The sequence below is a fragment of the Eptatretus burgeri genome, chromosome 2, assembly GCF_056783735.1.
Source record: "Eptatretus burgeri isolate ZD-2024b chromosome 2, Ebu_testis_v1, whole genome shotgun sequence".
NCBI classification, from domain to species: domain Eukaryota; kingdom Metazoa; phylum Chordata; class Myxini; order Myxiniformes; family Myxinidae; genus Eptatretus; species Eptatretus burgeri.
The window spans coordinates 58,897,435-58,921,348 of record NC_140962.1 but is presented as its reverse complement, the minus strand read 5'-3'; the positions used below and the strand labels follow the sequence as shown (position 1 = coordinate 58,921,348).

Here is a 23,914-nt window from a genome sequence, read left to right as displayed (position 1 = left end):
CGTATATTGTGTGTGCCTGATAAGGACTGTGACCTAAAATGGCTCACAAAGCTTCGAAAAAGCTTAAAATACTTTGAAAAGTACCTGAGAGAAAGGGGTGTGCTTCTGCCGAACAAATGATTTGTGGAACTTTCTGATCAACTCGCCCAAAAAGTTGAGAGCTTGAAGTTCGTACCATTAAAACTCCTGAGAGTGTGGGCCCATGCAAGGCCTGTGACTAGATACGGCCACAGATAATGGGACATTCTACTCGAACTCCCCATCCTCGGTGTCGGTGAGTGAACTTTGAACCTTGCAGGATTACGTCTCGTTAGCATGGCAGGCTTGGTGATTTATTTAATGAACATCTGCAATGGGAAAGACAATGCCATCGTTACCAACATTCAGGTAGACCTCCCAGACGGAGACACTAAATTCTGAAGATTGTTAAAAACAATTTGATTTACAGATTTTGCTGTAGCAATGGCAGGTTAAAAGTGTCCAGCGAGCAGAACTGAGTCATTGAAAATGCACAACACACGCGCAAAAGACCTTGTTAGCATTCATACGTCATTTTGAAAAAGTGTCATACTGAATGTGCTTGCAAAGCTCTGCATTCACCAGCTGTCATTAATTGTTGTGTTTTGAGTACAACCCATTCAATGTTATCAGCAATTGTAAACAAGTCGTAACCCCACCCACAGATTTCAAACAAGCAATATCTGTGGACAGCCCTGGCTGCCCGCTCCCAGCTCCACATGTGGGAAGATGTGAACGCCTTGCTTACATCCAAGGTGACTGCTGTAGAGATATTAATCATGATTATAATTGTAGCATCAACATGCATGTACAGATACATTAGAGTACGGTATTAGACGACCGGTCTAATGTCTCGGGCATAAACTGCCGACACACCTGAACGTTGTACGTTTTTATCCCGAAGTTATACTCAGGAAAAAGCTCGACAACTGAGGTTGAGAGACCAACAAGATGACTATTTATCAGAAAAGAACATGAGAACTGGGGTCACGGCCAAAAATGCAAAGGAAGGACAGAGACTGGCAAGAAAACAAGGGACACAGAGTATAATGAGATGAACGGAAAGGACAAGGAGTAGAAGATAATACTATGGGAATGAAGACTGACTTTTACCCATTGGGATTCAAATCCCATTTCTATGGTTCTAAACCGAGACGTATTAAACATTGAGCATTTGTGTTCAAAGTGTAAATTCATTTAATCGGCTCACACCGATTACCGTTCATTTGCAAACGATTTGTTGGATGTGATGGGTCAATCTTTTTACCATCGATACATTATGGGAACCAATCCTGTTGGATGGAATATGTTGTGGTTTAATATACCATACTGTCAAATGATTCATAAAAAGGGGTTACTTACAGATGCAGGGGTGGGAGGAAGTGTGGAGACAAGGGAAGGGGGTTGAAGATAATTAGATGGGAGTGGCTTGGAGATAATGGGGTCAAGATGAAATATGTTGGTTACCCAAAGAAAACAACAAAGGAATCCTGGGAATTACAGTTCTTCAATTCTTTCGAATTCATATTATCTCACTTTTAGGTGACATAATTAAATTGATCTTTACAGCTATCAGTCAGTCTAATTTGTTTGATAATTTCACTTGATGGTGTTTTTTAACTCAACAATGGCAGGATGCTTTAGATCATGTGTAGATTGAGGGGCCATGGTGATCTTGGATGTTGTTCAGACAATATTTTTGAAATGGTGTGACACACTACTTTATTTCCATATCTTAACTCCACAAGCATTTGCTTCTTAGAAATGTTTGTCGGATTAAAAGCTTGAAATATTTCATCAATTGACTGTCTCTCATCCTCCCTACTGACTCTTTGCATTTACCTCGAGGCTTCCGATGAAGGAAATAACCTCTGTACTTTTATTCATACCACGACCTTCCTTCGTAAATATTTTTATCATGCAGTTGTTTACACAGTTGTATTAAGCTTTTCTTTGAGGTGGCAACCTTTCGTGTGTAACGATATCCTTGTCTGTAGACGAGTCCGAGTCAACAATCTCTCCCCTGCAGTGCCATTTATTTAAATATCACACCATGTGAACTTGGTCATTTACTTTGTTTTTTCATTCATATTTACTTCACTATCGAGGGAATGCATCAACATGCACACAAGTGTGCTATTTTTCTTTAGGGATGGTTTGGAGGAACGAAGAAGAAAGCTCTCATTGGTTTCCACCGGGTGGTGGAAATAGTCAGCAAAAGCAACGCTCCTTTCACTGTAAGTTATTTCAGCCTCTTGGTTTGCATGAACAAAAAAAAAAATGGAATTACTCATGTAAAGTCACTTAATAGGGTGTTGGGCCAGTATGAGTTGTATGCGCCATGACAGAGTCCACCAGCGCCTGGAATTCTGCAGGAGGGACGCGGTGCCATTCTTCAATGAGACAATCAACTCGCACCTGTTTGATGGAGGTGGAAAACGTTGTCTCAGGAGTCGTTCCAGAAAATCCCATAAATGTTCTGTTGGGTTCAGACCTGGTGACTGAGAAGGCCATGACATGATAACATCATAGTCATGCTCAAACTATTGGACAACCACATGTGCTGTGTGAATGGAGGCATTTGGGGGGTGGGGGGGGGGATGGTGGTGTCTCCTCTTGCAGCCATGATTATAGGCAACAAAGCCTGTGCAGCATTTTTATACATGATCCTAAGCATGCTGGGATATTTAACACATGGGACCACACCTGTGTGGAAGCTTTTTTTTTTTACCCAGGTGTTTCCATCTTTTGTCCACTACCTGTGTGTGTTCGTCTTTCGGCTGATCCCGTTAGGGGTCGCCACAGCGGATCATCCGTTATGATCCGTATACTGATTTGGCACAGGTTTTACGCCGGATGCCCTTCCTGACGCAACCCTGGGCGCCTCTTACGACACAGGGATAAGGATTGGGTTTCGCCATGATTCTGGGCTGCTCTACACCCTCTCATAGCGCGGCCCAGCGCAGAGCTCCTGTCCTCAAGTGATCCTCCAACCCAAGCCTCCGAGTAGCCGGATTACAGGCATACATACATACATACATACACCGGATTATATATATATATATATATATATATATATATATATATATATATATATATATATATATATATATATATATATATATATATATATATACATACATACATAAAAACCTGGTGTTGGCGTAGTGGTTAGGGTAGCGGCTTGGGATCCAAAAAGGTCCTGAGTTCAAGCCCCGTTGGCCGCTTGAATTAATACACACCAGGGGGTTGACTCAGCCTGTCATCCTTCCGAGGTCGGCGAAACGAGTACCCGTGTACTGGTCCCGGTGTATGCCCTGGTTAGTCGAGGTGTCCCATATCCCTGTCGTAAGAGGTGACCAGGGTTGCGTCAGGAAGGACATCCGGCGTAAAAACTAAGCCAAATCACGATGCGGATCATACGGATGATCCGCTGTGGCAACCCCTAACGGGAGCAGCCTAAAGAAGAAGAAGAAGAAGAGATATGTATGTACTGTATTTTTTTTTTTAGTATATATTGTTACGAATTCGCGCCCGCTGGCGTGCGATCGGCTGTTTTCCACTAATAGCGACCGCGTCGCCCACCGGACGGACAATTCAGTTATGACCCTCCTGGAACTATCGCCAGGAACCAGTCACGGGTGGGAGTTTAACCTCACCACAGCCCAGTCCGCATTCTACCCACGTGAAATAAGGTCACTCGCCGAATATCGAAATACCGAAGTACTCGCGCGGGTAACCTACCGAGGGGCCGTACCTCGCCGCAGGTCGGCTTGGGACACGAACCGCTTAAGCGGTCCGTTCCGTTCTAAACGATAACCGAGCGGGTATTATCGCCGACCTCGATGGGTCCGATTCTCCTTACTGGGTGTTTAAAACCCACTAATCATTCCACGATGCAAGATGGCATTTACAATGGGGGAAAGATGACGCAACGAACGGGATACATTTCACAAGCAAGGACATTTATTATTTACACACACATCACAAGCATGGCAGTCATGCAATGTACAAGCAAGAAGCAAAAGCAATACCACCGACTACGAGCAATAATGTACATGCACAGTCACTTAGGCAGGTCTACTTCACAGGACACGGTGCCACCAACATTCGTTCAAAAGCAAGAAATGGCTACCCCCAAAGACGAAGATGGCAGACGGTCCGCAGACCTTCACAACGCGGGACCTGGAGGACCGAACGGGTCCCGCGAGACCGTGGCAGGTTACCTGCCCCCCTCGGTGGTCGGCGAGTCGCGACGTCCTGCTCCCACGACCGTCAGCGTGGTCGCGCCTGGTTCCGGGCCTCCCACGTGGCCGGCAAGCTCTCTCCTGCGCTCCTCGGCCGGACTCGCAAGTCCACCACACTGCCGGCACTGCTGCGCCTTCCGTCCGCGTCTCCAACCAACAGGCCGCTCATCGGACCACGAGCGCAGGAACCAAGCGAGGAAGAAGAACTGGACCACCCTGAGACAGGGGCGAGCATGAACCAAGAAGAGGCAGTCAGCCTCGTGTGCCGTCCGCCCTTTATCGCGCAGGGCTCCGCCCGTCGCTCCGCCCCGTTCTCGGCTCCACCTTCCTTCGAGAAGCTTCTCGAAAAGGGGCGTTTCAAAAATTCCGACCGCCTCACTCCTCGTGTCCACCAATCGCGAGCAAGCCGCCTCGCCCTTCTCGTCACACCAACCTCGGAGAAAAAAGGCGGTAAAACCCGCGCGTCATCGCAGTTCTTTCCTTGGCACCTTTGTTTGACGTTCTCGGACAGTTTGACGCGGAAGGGGTGGTGGCGTGCTCTGTCGGTCTAAAATAACGATAGAGAAAGAAAAACTCTCAAAGGGTCGCAGCCCGGTGAAAACGAATAATTCCCCTTAAACAACGGTGGGGAAATCTAACTGAACACAGACTTATTGATCTAACTGAACTAATGAACCTTTTATGGTGTTCTGCGAATTTCCACAGTCGCAACACTACCCCCTCCCCTTTTTACAGACTCGTCCCGAGTCGTCGAATTTCCGTGTGCCATCATGTGTAAGTTTCCCCTAGTACGATTTCGCTTCGGATCCCTGAGTGCGACATTCAGTGTATTCGTGTCCCCAAAATAAATAACCTACGGGCTGAGTAACTGACTAAACAAACCCACTCATACAGACGACTTGAATAAATTGCCGGCGCTAAGACAAACGTGCAGGGGGCGCAACTCATTTACAATTACAACCTTAACTTACAAATTTTACACTAAACCATGGCCCAGGATCTATGGACTCTGCGGAGAAAAACAAAAGTCACAGCAGGGAACCAGGCTGCTCACACAGTCTCTGGCTCATGAACAGTGCAGGGAATGTGGCCGGCTGCTCACACGAAGTCCTCGGCCTCCCCCGTGAGCGCAGTGAACACAAGCGGTGCATTGGCCGCCAATGCGGTCCCGTGATGCGGCTGCCGACAGGGCAGTTCCTGCAGTACGCGCGATGATCTGACTCAGCAAACAACGTTTCACGGGCCGCCAATGCGGTCCCGTGATACGGCTGCCCACAGGGCAGTCCCTGCGGCACGCGGATGGTGTTTGCTCAAGCAACACAGCAATGAACGGTGGACGGATGGATGGATGAAAAACACTGTGCACGGGCCGCCGGTGCAGTCCCGTGTTTCAGCTGCCATCAGGGCAGTCCCTGCAATTTGCGCGATGATCCTGGCGCACGAGGGGGGGGAGGGGGTGGGGGGGGGGAATGCAAAACAGAACGGGGCAAAATGGACGAGGGCAGCAGGCATGGGGCCAAGGCAAAGGCAGGCAGGCAAGGCATGGCAAGGCCGCTGTAGCAAACAGCCTGCAGATGAAGTTGGCCAGCCTTTGCCTTGAAATGGAGGTTGGTGGAGGGAGTGCGGTGGTGCTGGCCACTCGGAAGGCGGGCTCGGACCTACCCTACTGTCTCCCTCCCAAACTATCGCCTTTGTCTGTCTCTGTCCATACCCACCCCCTTAATTTATCAAAGCTCAATTTAGCCCCAACTTATTTTTTTTGTTTTTATTTGTATTTTTACTTCCCCCTCGATAACTCGTCTCCTAACCCCCTTTATCGTCCTTGTTCGGCTAACCTATCGTCTCCGAGCCCACTCCCAACCCCTACGTTCCCTTCCTGGAGGGGAATGAGGGAGAGCTGGCGTCCTGTGTCGAGGCCCAATAAAGCCTCAGAATGGCCTCCTCAGATTTCAGCGATCTTTACCCAAAGTGCGTCCAGCAGCCCACAACAAGAGCGAAGGGATGGATGGTGCGGAGGGTACACTTCCTAATCTACCCTAACCATTATTCCTTAAACTACCCCGGGGCTTTCAACAAGCGCCTCTCGCTTAAACTATCGGTTCTATCAACCCAGATTCCCGTCGCCTGTGTTGGTGTCCTTTCAAATTTCGGGCCTCGCCCTCCAATTTTCCCTTGTGCCCTTGCACGGTTTCGTGGCTGGGACGCGTGGCTCCCTTGGCAGGAACTACCCTCTGCCGATTCTCCAAAATGGCACCCCCGGGCACTACACTGCCTCCGAGCCTACCAGCTCCCTAAAAACTGGGGAGTGCCCTCCTCGGCTACTCTCCCTCAATGCTCAAGTGGCGTGTTGGCGCCCCGGGTCCCTTTCCGAGGGTCGCCCGTACCCAGTACACTGCCCCCGTGGCATTTGGCGCCACGGGCCCCGCATCATGCGGGCCACCCATGCCCACTACGCTATCCTGGCCCCCTATGGGCCCTTGGCCTACCGCGGCCGACTGGCCCGGTGCCCAGGGTACCCACTAAGCGATACTCACCGTTCGTAGCCACGCTCCCAGCCCGTCAACAGGGCTCCTGCACCCTTCCAAATGGGTATCGAGCCTACATTCGCACCAACAGCTAAACGACCTCCATTTTTCAATTTTGCTAACCCACTAACTCACATTACTCTGACCCTGGGGTCCCTTGGGCAGGAATCACTCCTCCCCCCCAATCACTCATCGCACCATGCATTCCACATTCACTCCATACACACAGGCTCACTGGCCTCACTCACTCACCATGTACATTTTCCATTCTCTTTTCACACATCGCTGATCACTGCCATTCTTCTATCTCCATCCCCTAACTACCTCGTGTTCCCACGTCGTCCCTTACACTACAGCACGTTCCTTTTAACACAACGTAGCTAAGCTACATCCCCTCTAAACACTCAACGTCTGTCACTGTCGTCAAATCCATTTCCCATCCTAAATCTCAACTACAATCCCTCTAACTAATCCATTCCACGGGCTCCATGAGGACTTACCCCTGCCCCATGAAGCCAGTCTAGCTAAGCTAACCCATCCCCCTAACTAGTGGTGTCCTGTGCCCAAGCAGGGGGGTCTTCCACCCCTTGCCTGGGAATCCTGTTCACCTGAAGCGAGGCTTGCTTTTTTTTTTTTTTTATGCGCGCGGCAACTCGCAACCTGCGCTCTTTTACTCCCGTGAAGTCATGGCAGTTGTTCGTGCACCTCATCCCTCCTTGGATGGTACCATCCGGCAGGGATATCCCTCCTGCCGGATTCCAACCCTACGTGCAGCCATGACGTCACCCTGCGCATTCAAAAGCAAGCCTGGCGTTTCGAGGGGTTCCCCACACGAACACGTGTGCTCTGCCCGTCGGAGCTTCACACACACGCTCACGTGGAGAACCCATCCGGTCCAAATCCACATCCAGCCTACGTTCTGTCCCTTCGCGGGATCGGCTAATCCACCGTGTGCGTTTCCGAACCGGGCGTCACTCCCGCAGGCGCGCACATGGCGGCCTCATGCGTACCACAGCACGGACCCCACACGCACTGCCATGCAAACCCGGCACGGTTCCCAAAATTGTCACGGCTGCTACCCGGCCCTTGTCGCTCTGTCGCAGTCGGCGTCTCCATTCAATCCACGCGCTCAAACTCCCACGTGTCACGAGACTCACACACCTCACCATTACACTCATTCTCGGAGACTCGGCTGCTTGCTCGCGCATGCCCACCGTCATCTCCCTCACACACGTTGTCTCTCTCACACACACCATACTACTCACACATGCGGTGTTTCACTTACACACGGGGTTTGTCACACCACCTCTTCTCACGCACGGCGTGCTGGGAAGCACGCATTTTACTACACTTGTGAGCACACACTTCGACACCACACACACCGGGACCACACTCGTAACCACACCACTCACACGGGGTCTCTCTCACACACGATGCGCTGGAAGGCACGCATTTCGGCTCACTCGCAACCACGCACACCAGGACCCTCACGCTGGGGAATCGTGTCACCACAAGGGTTCCTGGGGCCTCCATACCCCCCCCCCCAAGCTCCTCGTGCACCCATTCGCAGCACTCGCCCCCTCTAACTCGCTTGACACGACCGAACTCACCTGGTTGCGATCAGCTTCAAGGGAGAATAGCGTCTCCCTCCGTTCCCGAAGGAGGCTATCCAGCTGCTTCCACCGGGTCACAACATGTTCTGCCAGCTCGCCCCCATTAAGCCTTGCTACCTCTGTGTGTGTTCATCCTTAGGTCCTTTTAATTCACCTTCTATCTCCCGTGTCTCTTTCCGTGACTATTTGCATTTCTTCCTGGCTCCATTTTCCTTCCCATTTGAGTCGTTCTTCCTCTCTGAGCCCCACTCGCTGTTAGTTATCTTTCCGGAGCTTTTCCATCTCTGTGGACTCAAATTTTGCTCTCTCCTTGAGTTGATTAATTTCAAACTCATTGTTTTTGTTTTCTACCCCACCGTCTCTCATGCTCCTCATGGTTCAATCTCATAGTTTCCTTCAATTGGCTGAGCTCCTTTTGCTGTTTCGTTCGTTGTTCTTTCATTATCTCTGCGTACCTCAACCTTGCTCTTTCCTCAAGTCGTTCTTGTCCTTCCTTTTGTTTCATTCCTTGTTCTTTCACGATCTCTACGTACCTCAACCTTGCTGTCTTTTAGTTGTTCTTTTCTTTCTTTTTTAATTTCTTTCACCCCCTGTCCCTCATTCTTCAATCTCAGTTTCCTTCAATTGGCTTTCTTTTTCCTGTTTCAGTCGTTGCTCTTTCACTGTCTCCTTGTACTCCATCCTTGCCTTTTCCTTTTGTTGTTCAACCTCAAATTCATACTCTTTTTGTTTTTTTTTATTCCACTGTCTCTCTTGTTCTTCCCTCTCCAATTGACTGATTTCTCCTTCCTGCTTCATTCCTTGTTCTTTGTGTTTTCTATTCCACTGTCTTTCTTGTTCCTCATTCTGCAATCTCGTTCTCTCCTTCAATTGGCTGATTTCCTTCTCCTGTCTCATTCGTTCTTTCATTACTCTTTCTTGTTCCTCATTCTTTAATCTGGCCTTCGCTTCCAGCTGTTCGATCTGCACAGTGTGGTTCCTTGACGTTTCATTCTCCATCCTTGTTCTCTCCTCTCTCAACATCCTCAGCTCGTTTTGTAGTTCCCTCTCTTTGTCTTGGTGTTTTTGTAACTTAGAAGCTTTTCCTTCTAATTCCGTCCTCATCTCCGCACCTTTCATTCTTTCTTCATCTCCTGTAGTTGGTGAATTTCCAATTCATGTTCCTTTTGTTTCTTATTTCACTGTTCCTCTTGTTCTTCCTTCTCCAATCTCGTTGTTTCTTTCACTTTGTTGATCTCTACCTCCTGCACCATTTCCTGCAATTTCTTATGGAATTCCTGTTTTCTTTTTATCGTCTGTTCCAGTCCTTCTCTTTTCCGATTGCCTTCTTCTACCTCCTCCTTCAGTTGTTCCAATTCCACATCGTGTTCCCGTTTTTCCTCTTCCCACTTTTTTTTTCCATTCTTCCTCCAAGTTCTTCCTATCCCGGAAATTACTAATTTGCTCTTCCTCTATTGTTTCGTTCAGTTTCCTCTTCTCTTGTTCCAATTCATGGGAACTCAACTCTACTTTCCTCATTTCTTCCATTAGTTGGTCAATTTTTGATTCGTGTTCCTTTTGTTTCCTATCCGCTTCTTCCAAGTTTTCCCTCATTTCTTCGAACCGTTTTGACTTTTCCAACCATTCTTCCTTCCTTTCCTCCAGATGCTCCTTTCTTCTTATCTCCTGTTCCAGGCTTTCTTTTATCTGTTTGCCTGATCTTACCTCTTCCTTTTAGTTGTTTTCCAAATTGTGTTCCCATTTCCCTTTTTCCAGCTTTTTTTCCCATTCTTCCTCCGAGTTCTTCCTATCCCGAGAATTACTAATTTGCTCCTCCTTTTTTTTTTTCTTTCAGTTCGCTCGCCTTTTGTAACACAAACCCACGTAAACAATCTACTTGTGTCGTTTCCTTATGTAGTTCCTCGATTGTGCTGGCTAATTCCTCATTCAGCTCCCAAATTTGTTCCCATGCATCGGCCAACTCAGTTTGTAATGTACTGCCGTTGCCCTGCCTCGCCTGCCATGCCCACGTGGTTTGAGCCGGTGGGCGGGAGCGCCTTCATCGTGCCGCGCGGTTCGTAGCGCCATTAATAGCGGCCCGCTCACGCCTCGTGCCACACCGAGGTGCGGCCGCGCTGCCATCTTGCGACTCCGAGTTTGTTTGCCGGTAAAATTCCTGCTCAGTGTATGAGGGTGAGCTCCCCCACTGATTACAATTTTCTGATACAGGTCCAAACCCCATGGCGATGGCGTCCTTGACCATGGATTCTACCATTTCTAAAGACATACCTAATACCCCCTGCTCCCATTCGTCTTGAAAAGCCATCTTGTTTCTCGGAATTAATTTTTTTTTTTTTTAAAGCTCGTGTTTGGTGGGAATCGAGGGTCGCTCCACACACCCCTGAACCGATTCCCGTTAATTTAGTTTGGAGACGGGGTGGATTCGAATCTCACTCCCGGACACCAGTGTTACGAATTCGCGCCCGCCGGCGTGCGATCAGCTGCTTTCCACTAATAGCGACTGCGTCGCCCACCGGACGGACAATTCAGTTGTGACCCTCCTGGAACTATCGCTAGGAACCAGTCACGGGTGGGGCTTTAACCTCACCACAGCCCAGTACGCATTCTAACCACGCGAAATAGGATCACTCGCCGAATATCGAAACACCTAAGTACTCACGCGGGTAACCTACCAAGGGGCCGTACCTCACCGCAGGTCGGCTTGGGACATGAACTGCTTAAGCGGTCCGTTCCGTTCTAAACGATAACCGAGCGGGTATTATCACCGACCTCGACGGGTCCGATTCTCCTTACTGGGTGTTTAAAACCCACTCATCATTCCACGATGCAAGATGGCATTTACAATGGGGGAAAGATGACGCAACGAACGGGATACATTTCACAAGCAAGGACATTTATTATTTACACACACACACATCACAAGCAAGGCAGTCATGCAATGTACAAGCAAGAAACAAAAGCAATACCACCGACTATGAGCAATAATGTACATGCACAATAACTTAGGCAGGTCTACTTCACAGGACATGGTGCCACCAACATTCGTTCAAAAGCAAGAAATGGCCACCCCCAAAGACGAGGGTGGCAGACAGGGTCCGGGGACCTTTATAACGCGGGACCTGGAGGACCGAACGGGTCCCGCGAGACCGTGGCAGGTTACCTGCCCCCCTCGGTGGTCGGCGAGTCCCGCTCCCACGACCGTCAGCGTGGTCGCGCCTGCTTCCGGGCCTCCCACGTGGCCGGCAAACTCTCTCCAGCGCTCCTCGTCCGGACGCGCAGGTCCACCACACAGCCGGCACTGCTGCACCTTCCGTCCGCGTCTCCCACCAACAGGCCGCTCACAGGACCACGAGCACAGGAACCAAGCGAGGAAGAAGAAGAACTGGACCACAGTGAGACAGGGGCGAGCATGAACCAAGAAGAGGCAGTCAGCCTCGCGTGCGGTCCGCCCTTTATAGCGCAGGGCTCCGCCCGTCGCTCCGCCCCGTTCTCGGCTCCACCTTCCTTCGAGAAGCTTCTCGAAAAGGGGCGTTTCTCAACTCCGACCGCCTCACTCCTCGTATCCACCAATCGCGAGCGATCCGCCCCTCCCTTCTCGTCACACCAGCCTCGGAGAAGGCGGTAAAACCCGCGCGTCATCGCAGTTCTTTCCTTGGTGCCTTTGTTTGACGTTCTCGGATGGTTTTCGATGCGGAAGGGGTGGTAGCGTGCTGTCAGTCCAACATAACTATAGAGAAAGAAAAACACTATCTCAAAGGGTCGCAGCCTGGTGAATACAAATAATTCCCATTAAACAACGGTGGGGAAATCTAACTGAACATAGACTTATCAATCTAACTGAACTAAGGAACCTTTATGGTGTTCTGTGAATTTCCAGTCGTAACTATATATATACACATACATACATCCCCACCCCCAAGGTTGGGTGTGCAGATGGAAACAAAAGGAAATCGGGTAATGTAAGGATTTATATTGTTTCCTACCTTCGGCAGATGGTGAATGAGTTTGTTGGTTTGGTGGAAGATGCAGAAACACGACTGGACCTTGCACTCAAGCACAAGTGCCATTGTGTAGTCATTGAGGTCAGAGTTCACAGGCCTGTGGTTTATAAACTAGCAGAAGGTGCAAAAAGTGTCTGGCTAGATTTCCTTGACCCTGATGGTTTGTTCCTAACACAATTGAGTTTGTGGTCTGTTCACCACACCTTCACAATTTTGCAAATGGTGCAACACCTTCTCTCTTCAAAACGCACTATGTTCAGATATTGTACAACTTGTATTTTCAGACCCTGTGCCAAATGAAAGATCAGCAGCAACTCCGGGAGTATCGCAAGCAGGTGGAGAAGAATTCTCCAGAGGAGATGATGATTGTGGACGCTTTGAAGAACTCGGTCAGTGATTTGCTGGTAGTAATCAAAAACAAAAATCAACAAAATGGTTCAATGTTTGCTGCAATTATTTCATGTATTCATTTTATTTGTCTACATTTCTCTCCAGCAAATTAGATGGTGAAACCGAACAAGCTGAAGAAGCAACATGTCCTTATTGAATGAGTTTTTGTGAAATCAAACCCTGTGACTCATTGTATGATATGTAAATGATTAAACATTGAAACCCCTGCGAATAAACTCTTAGGTAACCAAATGTTTATTTTTACTATCACCATTGTCCTGAAAGCACATGATACACAAATGTTCAGTGCATCATGAGAGTTATGGGGAATTGTTGAAATTCAGATTTAAGATGAATGTTTTCATCTCAATGAAGTGTTAAACTTGGATTAGTGCAAAAATAATTCAATTATTCTTTTTGAGGAATAGACTGATAGAATGCTTCAGTTTCCTTACTCAGTTTTGAGAAAAATTTGCCTAAAAGCTGTGCTACTGTTCAAGAATAAGGGAGGGGGGGGAGTCAGCTGCCACAAATGTGCAGAAATTTAACAAATCATCAAACTTCATTTGTGTAGTCATGGTGTTGAACATGGCTATCTTCTCTGTCCATTTTCCTGTGGCACATTGAGCTCCACCTCTTCTGGTCGTTGAGTGGGTGGTGTTAGACTTTGACTCTCTGGTGCCTCTCCAGTGGCTGGATTTTGTATATTAACGGACTGTTTGATCACAGCATCCCCCACTTCGCATTGTTTAAATGCCTCCTCCAGTACGCCATCTTGGTGAACTTGCAAAATGGTGGTTGTTGGCTTGCAATTTGAAAGGCCCTGTTGGGGCTCGCATTGTTTTCGACCTCGTCTTAGACCAAGGACTCGTACGTGGTTTTCTGGCACCAATCCCACAGAATGCTGGTCGACGCTCGCCAACAACCAGCCTCGCACACGAGGTTGGCGCTCTGCACAGAGAAATCCCATACGTTCATATTGTATAATCAATATTTAATTCAAAATGTACTTGACACACGATTTGATCTTTCACAAGTTGGGCTCAGACTTGGTGATAATTACAAGACTAGTAAAGAAAGACAACTGCCTGGTCCAACATTTAAATTCCACAAGTGAATGTACTCCATCCATTAGAACCATACTCTGTGCAGAGCGTTGGTGCTGCATAAGCAGTCTATTGGGCATAATCCTGGATAGGTCACCACTCTGCCACAGGATACCAGCAATTTTGCCACCTTCGAAGGATGACAGGCAGTCAACCCCACCCGGTATTAATTCAACATGAGTGGGATTTGAACTCAGGACCCTTTGATCCCAAGCCCACTCTCGCCATTAAGCCAACACCAGGCATAAATAAATGTACATTCTGCATAAACCGGAAGGCAAAAATAAAAAGCCGTGAATGATGTGTATATTCTTAAAAAAAAAAAAGTGAACAAACCCTTTGAAGCCACACTAGTTTGTTTTCTTAAGGGTATGGCACCACTCTCAGCACATCTGATTTGCAAATGGAGAATCAACCCACACTTCCTGTGAGGTCCTTATTTTTAAAACAAACCACTGAAGAAGCATGTTTACAGACTACACTGTGAACAATCATACTTCAGTGCAGTGACATGCAGAAGGATGACACCTCAACCAATGCCGAATGCTTAGCACACACTGAACACTTGGTATGTGAGTTGCAGAGTGATCAGCCAAGAAAGTCGAACTCAGTCATCAATGGAGAAAGAAAAGTCTTAAACCACTCAACCAACCAGCCTGACATTAGATCAGGATAGAATGGGAACCAGCAGGCAAGAATGCATGGACCCAACACAAATGGGGAGTGGGCCAGTGAGAGGACAACAGGTCAGGTGGGGGGGTGGGGGGTATGGGAGAAAGCAGGTGATGGATGGCACTAAAAAACAAACTGGAGGGAAAAGCATGACACAGCATTCCAGACAGAGAAGAGTAGTGAAGGAATTGAGGGGGAGCTTGCAGGTTAGGTTAGGGGAGAGGGGCGACAGGGGGAATAAAAGGCAAATAAAATGAAGTGATTGAGAACAATCCACCAATACAAGCCTGCCGGCAGTGGTTGAGAAGCAGACACTGGGACTCGGCCTCCTGATTGGAGACGCCAATTATCATGGCTTGGGTGCAAGCACAACATGAGGGTTTTCATGGCATGTGCAAACATAAAACAAGACCAGATCTACATATTACATATGCAAACATTGCAGAATTTTCTACACCAACCTTCCAATCTTAAGATCAATTTTTATCATTTCCCAATTTAAAAAAAAAACAATAATAATCATGTTTTTAGTGACATCACACCTACCTTGATGAAGAGCACCTTGCAAGACAATAGCAGCCATGAACATTTGGATGCAGATAGTTCTAAAATTTTTACAATGCTTCTTGAAAAAAGGTGAGAAACTCTTACCACGGTCATGTGAAAAATAATTGAACCGATTACGATGGGAATTTCATGTTTTGTATGTGAAGATTTGCTAATGTATGATCACATACCAATCCATGAAAATTACACCCTAAAACGAAAATAAATAAAATATTAATAATAATAATTTTTCAGATGCAAAAATCGCAGGTCATGGAAGAGCGAGGTGACAGGACAAAAAGGCGATGTACTGACAGGAGAAAATGTGGATGCCACAAGAAAAGGAATTCATGAACAGGAAAAGAGAGAAGCAGATGAAATACAGTAACCTATAAGTAAGAGCGTTGGGTTAAGTAGGGTTAATGGGGTGGAAAAGATAGTTATGGGGGATTATATGAGATGGTGGTGTACCACCAACTTGAAAATGTAGGGAAGAGTGAAACGGGAGGAGTGAAAGAGTGAAACTCACTGCACTGCTTGCATGGGGCCCTGCAGGGAAAGAGTGTGAATCAAGAGAAAAGGAACAACAAAAAAAGTAAGGGTGGGCATAAAACCTGGATTTTTTTTAAAGTTTAACCAGGAGGGAACAATTGGAGGAGCTAAGAAAGGTGGTGGTGGCTTTAGATTCCACAGCATACTGTAGACTGATGGGCTGTGAGGACATCAGCCCATGGGTGAGAGCAGTACTCCATTGATCTAGACAATGGCCTCAGACTGTGGGTAGTTCTGATTTTTTTTTCTCCAAAGAATGATTTTGAATGATGGAGGAGGTCCAGTCTGCAGCTGGCTTTGGAGGTTACTTTTGCTATGTGGTCAGCCAAGAAAAGGTTGATGGTTGACATTGTAAGGCCGAGAAGTTCAAGAGCCAATCTCTTCTAGCAGATGACCAAGGAAATGGATATTCTTAATCCGATTTCTACCCCCATTAACCCTACTTAATCCATTTGAGGATCCTTCTGGAGTAACAGGGTGAGACAGATTTTCCAGGATTGAAGGACGTGATTTCTTTATTAGTCCAGTATCTTATCAATCTCAGATAGGCATAGAGTGCTATTCCTGCCAAAGATGCAGCTGCTGTCTGTCCATCAAAGGGTTTGTGGTAGTGTATGATGTAATATGGTGTCATCTGCAAAAAGGAAGATTGTTTATTTAGATGAGGAATAAGACTGGATGTAAAACACTGCCTCAGGGTACTCTGGCCTCCACTGGGAGAGGATAAGAAAGGATTCCATTGATATCAAGCACTGACTGTGGGTGGAGGAAGTCAGAAAGCCAGGTAAGAAAAGCATTGAGCTTGGTGGGTGGAATAGATGCCAAACCATATTGAATGCCTGATTTATGTCCAATGACCTCTTGTTGGAGATTGTGTTTCCAGCCATTGCCAAGAGAAGCAGCATCATCTCCATAGTTGTGTGACCATGATGGATGCTTAAAATTAGGGTCACATGTCAGGTCGTTTGAAAAGAGTAAAATCTATGTAAATATTTTTTTCATACCCACATCCATTCACATGCACCCAACTCACTTCCTGTCGTTAACACGTTTCATTACTCCCTTATCCGAGGAGGTACATGTAGAACAAATATGGCTCAGAGATGAGTGTCCTATTTGTTGGCATTCCTTCCAGCAGCATCGCACAAACCGGGGCAGGGATTGCCTTTTTTGCTCCGACGAACGGTTAACCACAGAAAGTGTCAACTTTCTTTCCTTCCTTCTGTGATTAGCACATCTCGATCAACATCCTGTTAGATTTGATCGATTGTGTTACCCCCATCAGGATGCATTTCATCCACTTTGCAAAAATTGCAAGAGGATTGTTTCATTGCAGTTAAACAACTTTTGTTTGTTTTATTTTCTCTTTTAACATGCAGGTGATTGGTATTTTCTCTTTCTCTTTTGACCTTTTATACATATTAGGGTGGTCCAAAATTATAAGGGAAAAATTCAAAATTTGAATATTCTTGGGGCATGTTGATTATTTTGTTCTTCCTGACTAGAAAATACTCCTGGCAAAATTTGCCACAGTTCCAAAAATATTTAGGGGTCCATCAAGAGGAAGGAAGTTGTTACATCCAGTGGGGGTTGCTACATCCGGTGGGAGAGAAGAAGACGTCAGTGGGAGAGAGGGAGACGTCAGTTGAGCTTTCGGTTCGCTGTCGGTCGGTGTTAAAAGTACTCTTATTTTTCTTTTTTTTTTAATCTCTAATTTTTTTCTTCTTCTTTTTGATTCCCAGAGTGAGTGAGTATGGCGTGTTCTACACGGAAAAGCATGGAACTGTTCCTCTTGGATCAACCATTGGAGAAATTCACCGACCGCCAGTTGCCCACTGCCCACTGAGAACATTTTATGCTCTTTCCTTTCATTTTTCCTTTTAGTATTGTGACATTATAATGAATCCGTTGAGAGACTTTGATGGACCCCGAAACCACCTCCAAATCTGCTAATTTTTTGTTTCTTTGCGTTTTTCAACGTCAGGAACGATTTGGCAAACATGCCCGCGAGAAATTCGAACTTTCATTTTTTTTGGACCACCCTAATACATATGTGATTGGTAGTTTCAGAGTGAATTAGGTCTGAGAATGTCTCCATGTTGAACAATTTTGGTTTAATTCCCAGGTGAGACCTCACACACCATCACAGACCTTTGGGAGCGAGGAAGACCAAATCTCCAGCATGAATAGAAATCTCCTCATCACTTGCGGCAAGGAAGTCAAACTCGGCTCTTCCCAGAACATGGTCATCCTCACCACTGGCCCAGTTTGAACCTGCCGTGCAAAATATCGTGACGATAAATAAAAGTAAAATTCCCAACTCGATGGTTCAGCAACAACCACATTCAATCGTGACTGGTTCATCATTTACCTTTATCGGTATCTTGAACAATGTTTCGGAGTAGTTTCCAGATAAGGTAGGGCCCTCCGAGAATGACGGCGAAGAACAGCATAATGGGCCATGACTTAACAGAGTTGTCATTGACACCATTTTCTCCCACAACCCTTGCTGCTGAAACTGGAGGAAGACAGCAAATTTATATCCAGGCATACAGCACCACCACCCCCCTCCACCAAAAAAAAATCCAGTTGCAGGTGTCTGGACTTTATATTAATTCCACATCATGAAACAAATTCCCTTTTCCTTTCAACTGGTAATGTAAATGTCTCATCACAACATTCATTTTCAGAGCCGTACACCTTTTTTATTATAGAACTTTATAATAATGATTATACTTTCAGATTTCAGTTAATGAATGTCTATTGGTGTCACATTTAAAATTAGAATCAACAATGGAAAGGGGCAGAAGAGAAAGAACAAAATATTTTTTTTTTTAAAGAGGGCAGTGTTGTGACAGACCAGGTCACATTAATGTTCACTAGACGACCTGTGAAGCAGTTGATGAAAAAAATCATTTCATGAAAAAAAAAAGATAGCTCCAACAAACTATACCGCTGAGGTTGTTTGCATTGATCAAATAATCTCGAAGAGTACTTGACTGAAATCGGGAATTGATGTTTTCATAATTTTTTTCGTTGCCCGATTTGAACGAAACTTGATATTGCGCGTCAATGTGAAAAAAAAAAAGGAGAAAAGAAAGTCGAATAAATTATTGTGTGTAATCTTCTAAACACAATTTTACTTATTAATGAATGAACACAGAAATATGAGATAAAAATGGTGATGTTTATTTTAAGCTTAAAAATAAATCGTTCTTTGTCTATACTAAATGTTTGAGATTTTAAAATAAATCATTTTCAAGAAAAAAAAAAAGATAGCTCCAGCGAACTATACCGCTGAGGTTATTTGCATTGATCAAATTCTCCCGAAGAGTACAACTTGACTGAATGGGGAATTTATTTTTTTAATAATTTTTTTCGTTGCCCGATTTGAATGAAATGATACTGCACACCGCAGGTGAATTGACAGTAAGGTGGCCCTAAAATGTTTGCGCTATCGTGTACTCTTTTAGCTGTATTTTGGGAACATACTGTTAAGAATTCGCGCCCGCCGGTGTGCGATCAGCCACGTAACTCGAATCGCGACCGCGTCGCCCACCGGACGGACAATTCAGTCGTGACCCTCCGGGAACTACCGCCAGGAGCCAGTCACGGGTGGGGGTTTAACCTCACCACAACTTAGTCCGCATTCTACCCGCGCAAAATAGGGTCCGATCGCCAAATGGTCGATTTACCTAAGTACTCGCGTGGATAGCGTACCGAGGAGTTGTACCACGCCACAGGTCGACTCCGGACACGAACCGCTTAAGCGGCTCATTCCGCACTACAGGGATAACCGAGCGGAGTTATCGTCGACCTTGACTGTTCCAATTAATTACCGGGTGTTTTAAAACCCACTATCAATCCCTTACGTGATGCAAGATGGAGATTCAATAAAAGGAAGGAGACGAAGCAAAGCGGGAAACAGTTCAACAAGCAAGCACTTAATTACACACACACACACAGAAAAGCACGTATTCATAGCCATACAGTCAAAGAAAGAACAAAAGCAAGAACGAAAGCAAGAACTACAACCGAATACGACTCGCACGGACACACTTACACAGTTCTACTTTTCCAGACTGGCACCACACACACACACATACACCAAAAGCAAAGAAAATAAAAGTAGTGACTTCCCTGCGCGCGTCGAGCCCTCCTCCTGCGACCTCAGCTCCCAGCTCCTCCGGCGTGGTCGGTGAGCTCGTGCTTCGCGCCGGCACGTGTTGGCCGCTCAACGCCACGGACGGGGTTTCCGGCGCTATCTCAGCGCGGATAAAGGGTGGGGGGGGGAACGTTGATGCTCGGGGTCGGGAGAGGGGAATGGCAGACGCTCCGTCCCGCCAGCGGGGTCTCGGGACCACGCCGACAGTAGACCTTGGCACCGACAGAAGACCAGACCAGACCACCAGGCAAGACGAGCCAAGACGAACAACGAGACCAGCTCCAGGACGAAGAGAGCGAACCACCCCATGTGCACGCCTTTATAGACCGAGGGAGGGGCGTGTATGCAAATTCCTGGATCAAAATGCGTTTTGAGGCGGGGCCACGCCACCCCTTGGTCAGCCATTGGTCGGGCAAAAATGGGGCGTAAGCCTCTTTTGATCCACATTTCTGCCCAAACGGAATTCACATACACGCGCTTGGAGGCGGGGCCAAGCCGCCCAACGCTCGCCCATTGGACGGAGGAAAAGGGGGCGTGAGGCTCCCCCGATCCGTTTTCTCCCTCGGAAAGGCCGCCATTCGCGCTCGCGGCTCGACGCGTTCGGCAATCACCGAACGGGCCCTAGACAGCCCGACGTTCAGTGTTCACAGGTGGTGCGGTTGCTGGTTGTGAAGGAGAAAGGTGAAGGTGGTGGGAAGTTTGCCGTGGTGGTTGGGCCGTTGTTGGGCGTCGTTAGAGAATGGTGGGTGAGGCGATGCTTGCGGGGTTGGGTTGTGGAGGTGAAGGTAGTGGCAGTTTGGTGGAGTTGTTCGGGGGCGTTGTTGATGGTGGCGATTTGGTTGTTGGGGTGGTGTTTGGTCCAAAATAACAACAGCAAAAGAAAAACGACGAACTGAAGAATCGCAGCCCGAATGGATCACATATATTCACAACGGGTTTGGGCTAACTACACATGAACTTACCGATATATCTCACCTGAGGGCGCTTTATGGTGTAATGCGAATTTCCACAGCCATAACAATACATACAAGAGAGTTTCAGTAATATATATATATATATATATATATATATATATATATATATATATATATATATATATATATATATATATATATATATATATATATATATATATATATATATATATATATATATAAAGATAGATGTATGTGGACTATGAAGAAGAAGCAGCAAAAGAGTGTTAAAACTGTGAGTTAATCAAAAATGGTCAGAAAAATTACTGCAAAGTGTATGGGAAATGGAGGGGGTCCTGATGTGCATGAATTGTGGACATTCAATGTGTCCATGTCAGTGTGATGAGCACAGTCTTTCGTCACCACTTGAGCACACCACAAGAGAACTCGATTAATAAGCCACAAATTTGTCTGCGCACGTGTGCACACACACACATACACTTTAAAAAAAAATGTGCAGAAGACACTGAGGAAAAAGTGGGTGAAAAGGTGCTAACAGCAAAAAATTAAAGAGGGACACAGGCCACCAATAGAACAACAAAAAAAAAAGGGTGCTTCCCTTCATGTGCAGCCTTTTTAGCTGCTGGTTGCATCATTGGTTAGGGGTGTGGCTATGCTGCTGATGCAGTACCCCTATTACCAGTACACTGGTGCTCATTTTGCCGACCTCGGAAGGATGACAGGTTGAGTCACCCCCCTGGTGTTAATTCAATGGTGAAGGCTCAAACTCAGGACCCTAGAATCCCAAGCCACTAACCTCACCGCTAAACCAACGCCAGGCTTCACCAAAGGGTGCTGAGAGCCAAGGAAGAATGCTAGGATCAATCACACCCATAAAGACACCCTTTCTCAGTGATGTCGTCCTGTCTAACTAAACCACTGCACTAGTGATATCTGTCTTTGTCTCTACCAGAACCTCAGAACACCAGCACAATCCCTGTGACACCACATAATGCCCATGATGAAGGGGATGAGGTGTTGATGGTCACATCCCCATGTTGTCCAAGCTGCAACTCTGGCGACTGTAATCAACATCCTTTGTCATTCCGTTATGTGCAGCAGCTTTTTGAATCATTCTTATTTTTCCACTGTCAACATCCTTTCAATTCCAGTGTTGCATATGTATGTTGAGCAAGAAAGGAGGAGAGGTTTATGTATGGCTTTTGTATACATAACATAACGTGTCCTGCAAGGGCTTTCCGTTGACTTTGTGCCCACACAGTTTAGGGATCAATTCTTGTCCAATTATTCATACAGTGCTTGTTATTTATTACCCCGTGTGTGAAGCAAAAAGCAGGGTGAAGCATTTGCTTCACGTTGTCTGTCATGTTTGTTTTGTTTAGAATTAATTTACATACATTGTCTGTGGCATCCATGCTGTGGCATCCATGCCGAACTTCTCAAGGCTGGTGGAAATGCTGCACTCGTGTCGTTGCATGCAGTTTTGTGCTCTGCCTGGAACACAGGCATCATCCCAACTGACTGGAAGAGGGGCCTTGTTGTCCCTCTCTGGAAAGGGAAGGGTGATCGCCAAGACTGCAACAACTACCCAGGGGTGACGCTGCTCTCAGTGCCGGGCAAGGTCTTTGCTCGGATAATTCTCGATAGGGTTTGCCACCATCTGCTTGAGCACCAGCGTCCAGAGCAGTCAGGCTTTACACCAAAGAGGTCAACGATTGACCGTATCCTTGCACTTCATGTCCTCACCGAACGCAGACGAGAGTTTCGGCAGGGGCTGCTTGCAGCCTATGTTGATCTCTGTAAAGCGTTCGATTCAGTGAATCGGGATGTCCTCTGGAGGATTCTTGGTCTTCGTGGGGTGCCACCAAAACTGATCGATCTGATGTCTGAACTCTACTCTGGTACTGAGAGTGCTGTGAAGTGTGGTGGTACCATCTCTGACTTATTTCCAGTTGTTACTGGAGTTCGTCAGGGATGTCTACTTGCCCCCACACTTTTCAGCACTTGTATGGACTGGATTCTAGGGAGGATGTCGGAGAGATCAAGTTGCGGTGCGTCATTTGGGAATGTCAAGATCTCGGACCTTGACTTTGCAGATGATGCAGTCATCTTTGCGGAGACTTTAGACATCCTCTTGGGGACCCTCGAGGTGCTGAATGAGGAGTCGGAGCCGTTGGGATTACGGGTTTCTTGGGTCAAAACTAAGATCCAGGCTTTCGGTGACATCTTGGATGCTGCTGTCCTGTCTGTGTCTGTTTGTGGTGAGGATGTTGAGGTCGTGGAGAGATTCACTTACCTTGGCAGTGATATTCATGTCTCTGCTGGCTGCGAGTCAGAGGTCAATAGACGTCTGGGTCGGGCCTGGGGAGTCATGGATTCACTGGATCATGGGGTGTGGCGCTGCCGGTACCTGTGCGGGAGGACGAAAGTCCGAGTCTTCAGGTCCTTGGTACTTCCAGTCTTGCTCTATGGGTGCGAGACTTGGACTCTGACCAAGGATCTGAGACGGAGACTTAATTCCTTTGGTACCAGGTCTCTTCGGAGAATCCTTGGCTATCGCTGGTCGGATTTTGTGTCCAACGAGCGGTTGCTGAGAGAGACTCGGATGAGATTTGTTACCTGCATAGTCCGTGAACGTCAGTTGCGGCTGTATGGACATGTGGCTCGTTTTCCTGACTCTGATCCTGCTCACCAGATTCTCTCAGCGAGGGAGTCTCATGAGTGGAGGAGGCCAGTGGGTCGACCACGTGCCTCAAGGTTGCAACAGGTTGACCATCATCTCAAGGAGATGGGGATGGGCCTGGCATCTGCCTGGGGGATGGCCAGACGGAGGCCCCTGGAGTACCGGCGGAAAGTGGACGCAGCAACGTGCTGTTCTGGCACATGCTCCCATACCTGACCTGACGTGACATTGTCGAGGCTCGTATGAGAGCCAACACACAGAAATGCACAACAAGGGGAGCAGGAGACAAGAGGGGTGGAAGAGGGAAAACAAAACAGTGGGGAACAGAGACATTAGGAGATCTGTGGAAGGGAGAGGGATGGGGTGGGGTACACCGAGTAAACAAGATGGACTCTACAGGGACTTTCAGGAAGGAAAGCAGGGAATTTGAAGGAGGTCGGTTTGGGGTGGATGAGCAAGGG

General features: G+C 47.1%; 2 protein-coding genes across 6 annotated transcripts in view; one reads left to right on the top strand and one right to left on the bottom strand.

Moving 5' to 3' along the window:
* Nucleotides 1-18,014, top strand: part of VIPAS39 (VPS33B interacting protein, apical-basolateral polarity regulator, spe-39 homolog) — a 71,988-nt gene extending 53,974 nt beyond the window's left edge. For 4 of the 5 annotated variants that reach the window (XM_085869477.1, XM_085869474.1, XM_085869476.1 and 1 more), the window contains exons 16-20: nt 684-773; nt 2,169-2,255; nt 12,396-12,485; nt 12,689-12,793; nt 12,900-13,046. In XM_085869477.1, coding sequence (XP_085725603.1) covers nt 684-773; nt 2,169-2,255; nt 12,396-12,485; nt 12,689-12,793; nt 12,900-12,914 — 387 coding nt within the window. In that variant the 3' untranslated portion in view covers nt 12,915-13,046. Of the gene's footprint in view, nt 1-683; nt 774-2,168; nt 2,256-12,395; nt 12,486-12,688; nt 12,794-12,899; nt 13,047-17,412 lie in introns of those variants that run through there. The other variant, XM_085869475.1, reaches the window with a different exon arrangement.
* PEX13 (peroxisomal biogenesis factor 13) overlaps nt 12,858-23,914 on the bottom strand; it is a 36,158-nt gene continuing 25,101 nt past the window's right edge. Inside the window, exons 5-7 of the mRNA XM_085869478.1 lie at nt 18,042-18,188; nt 17,822-17,944; nt 12,858-13,745 (exon numbers count right to left, since the gene is read on the bottom strand). Of these exons, the coding sequence (XP_085725604.1) occupies nt 13,387-13,745; nt 17,822-17,944; nt 18,042-18,188 (629 nt within the window). The 3' untranslated portion in view covers nt 12,858-13,386. The remainder of the gene's footprint in view (nt 13,746-17,821; nt 17,945-18,041; nt 18,189-23,914) is intronic.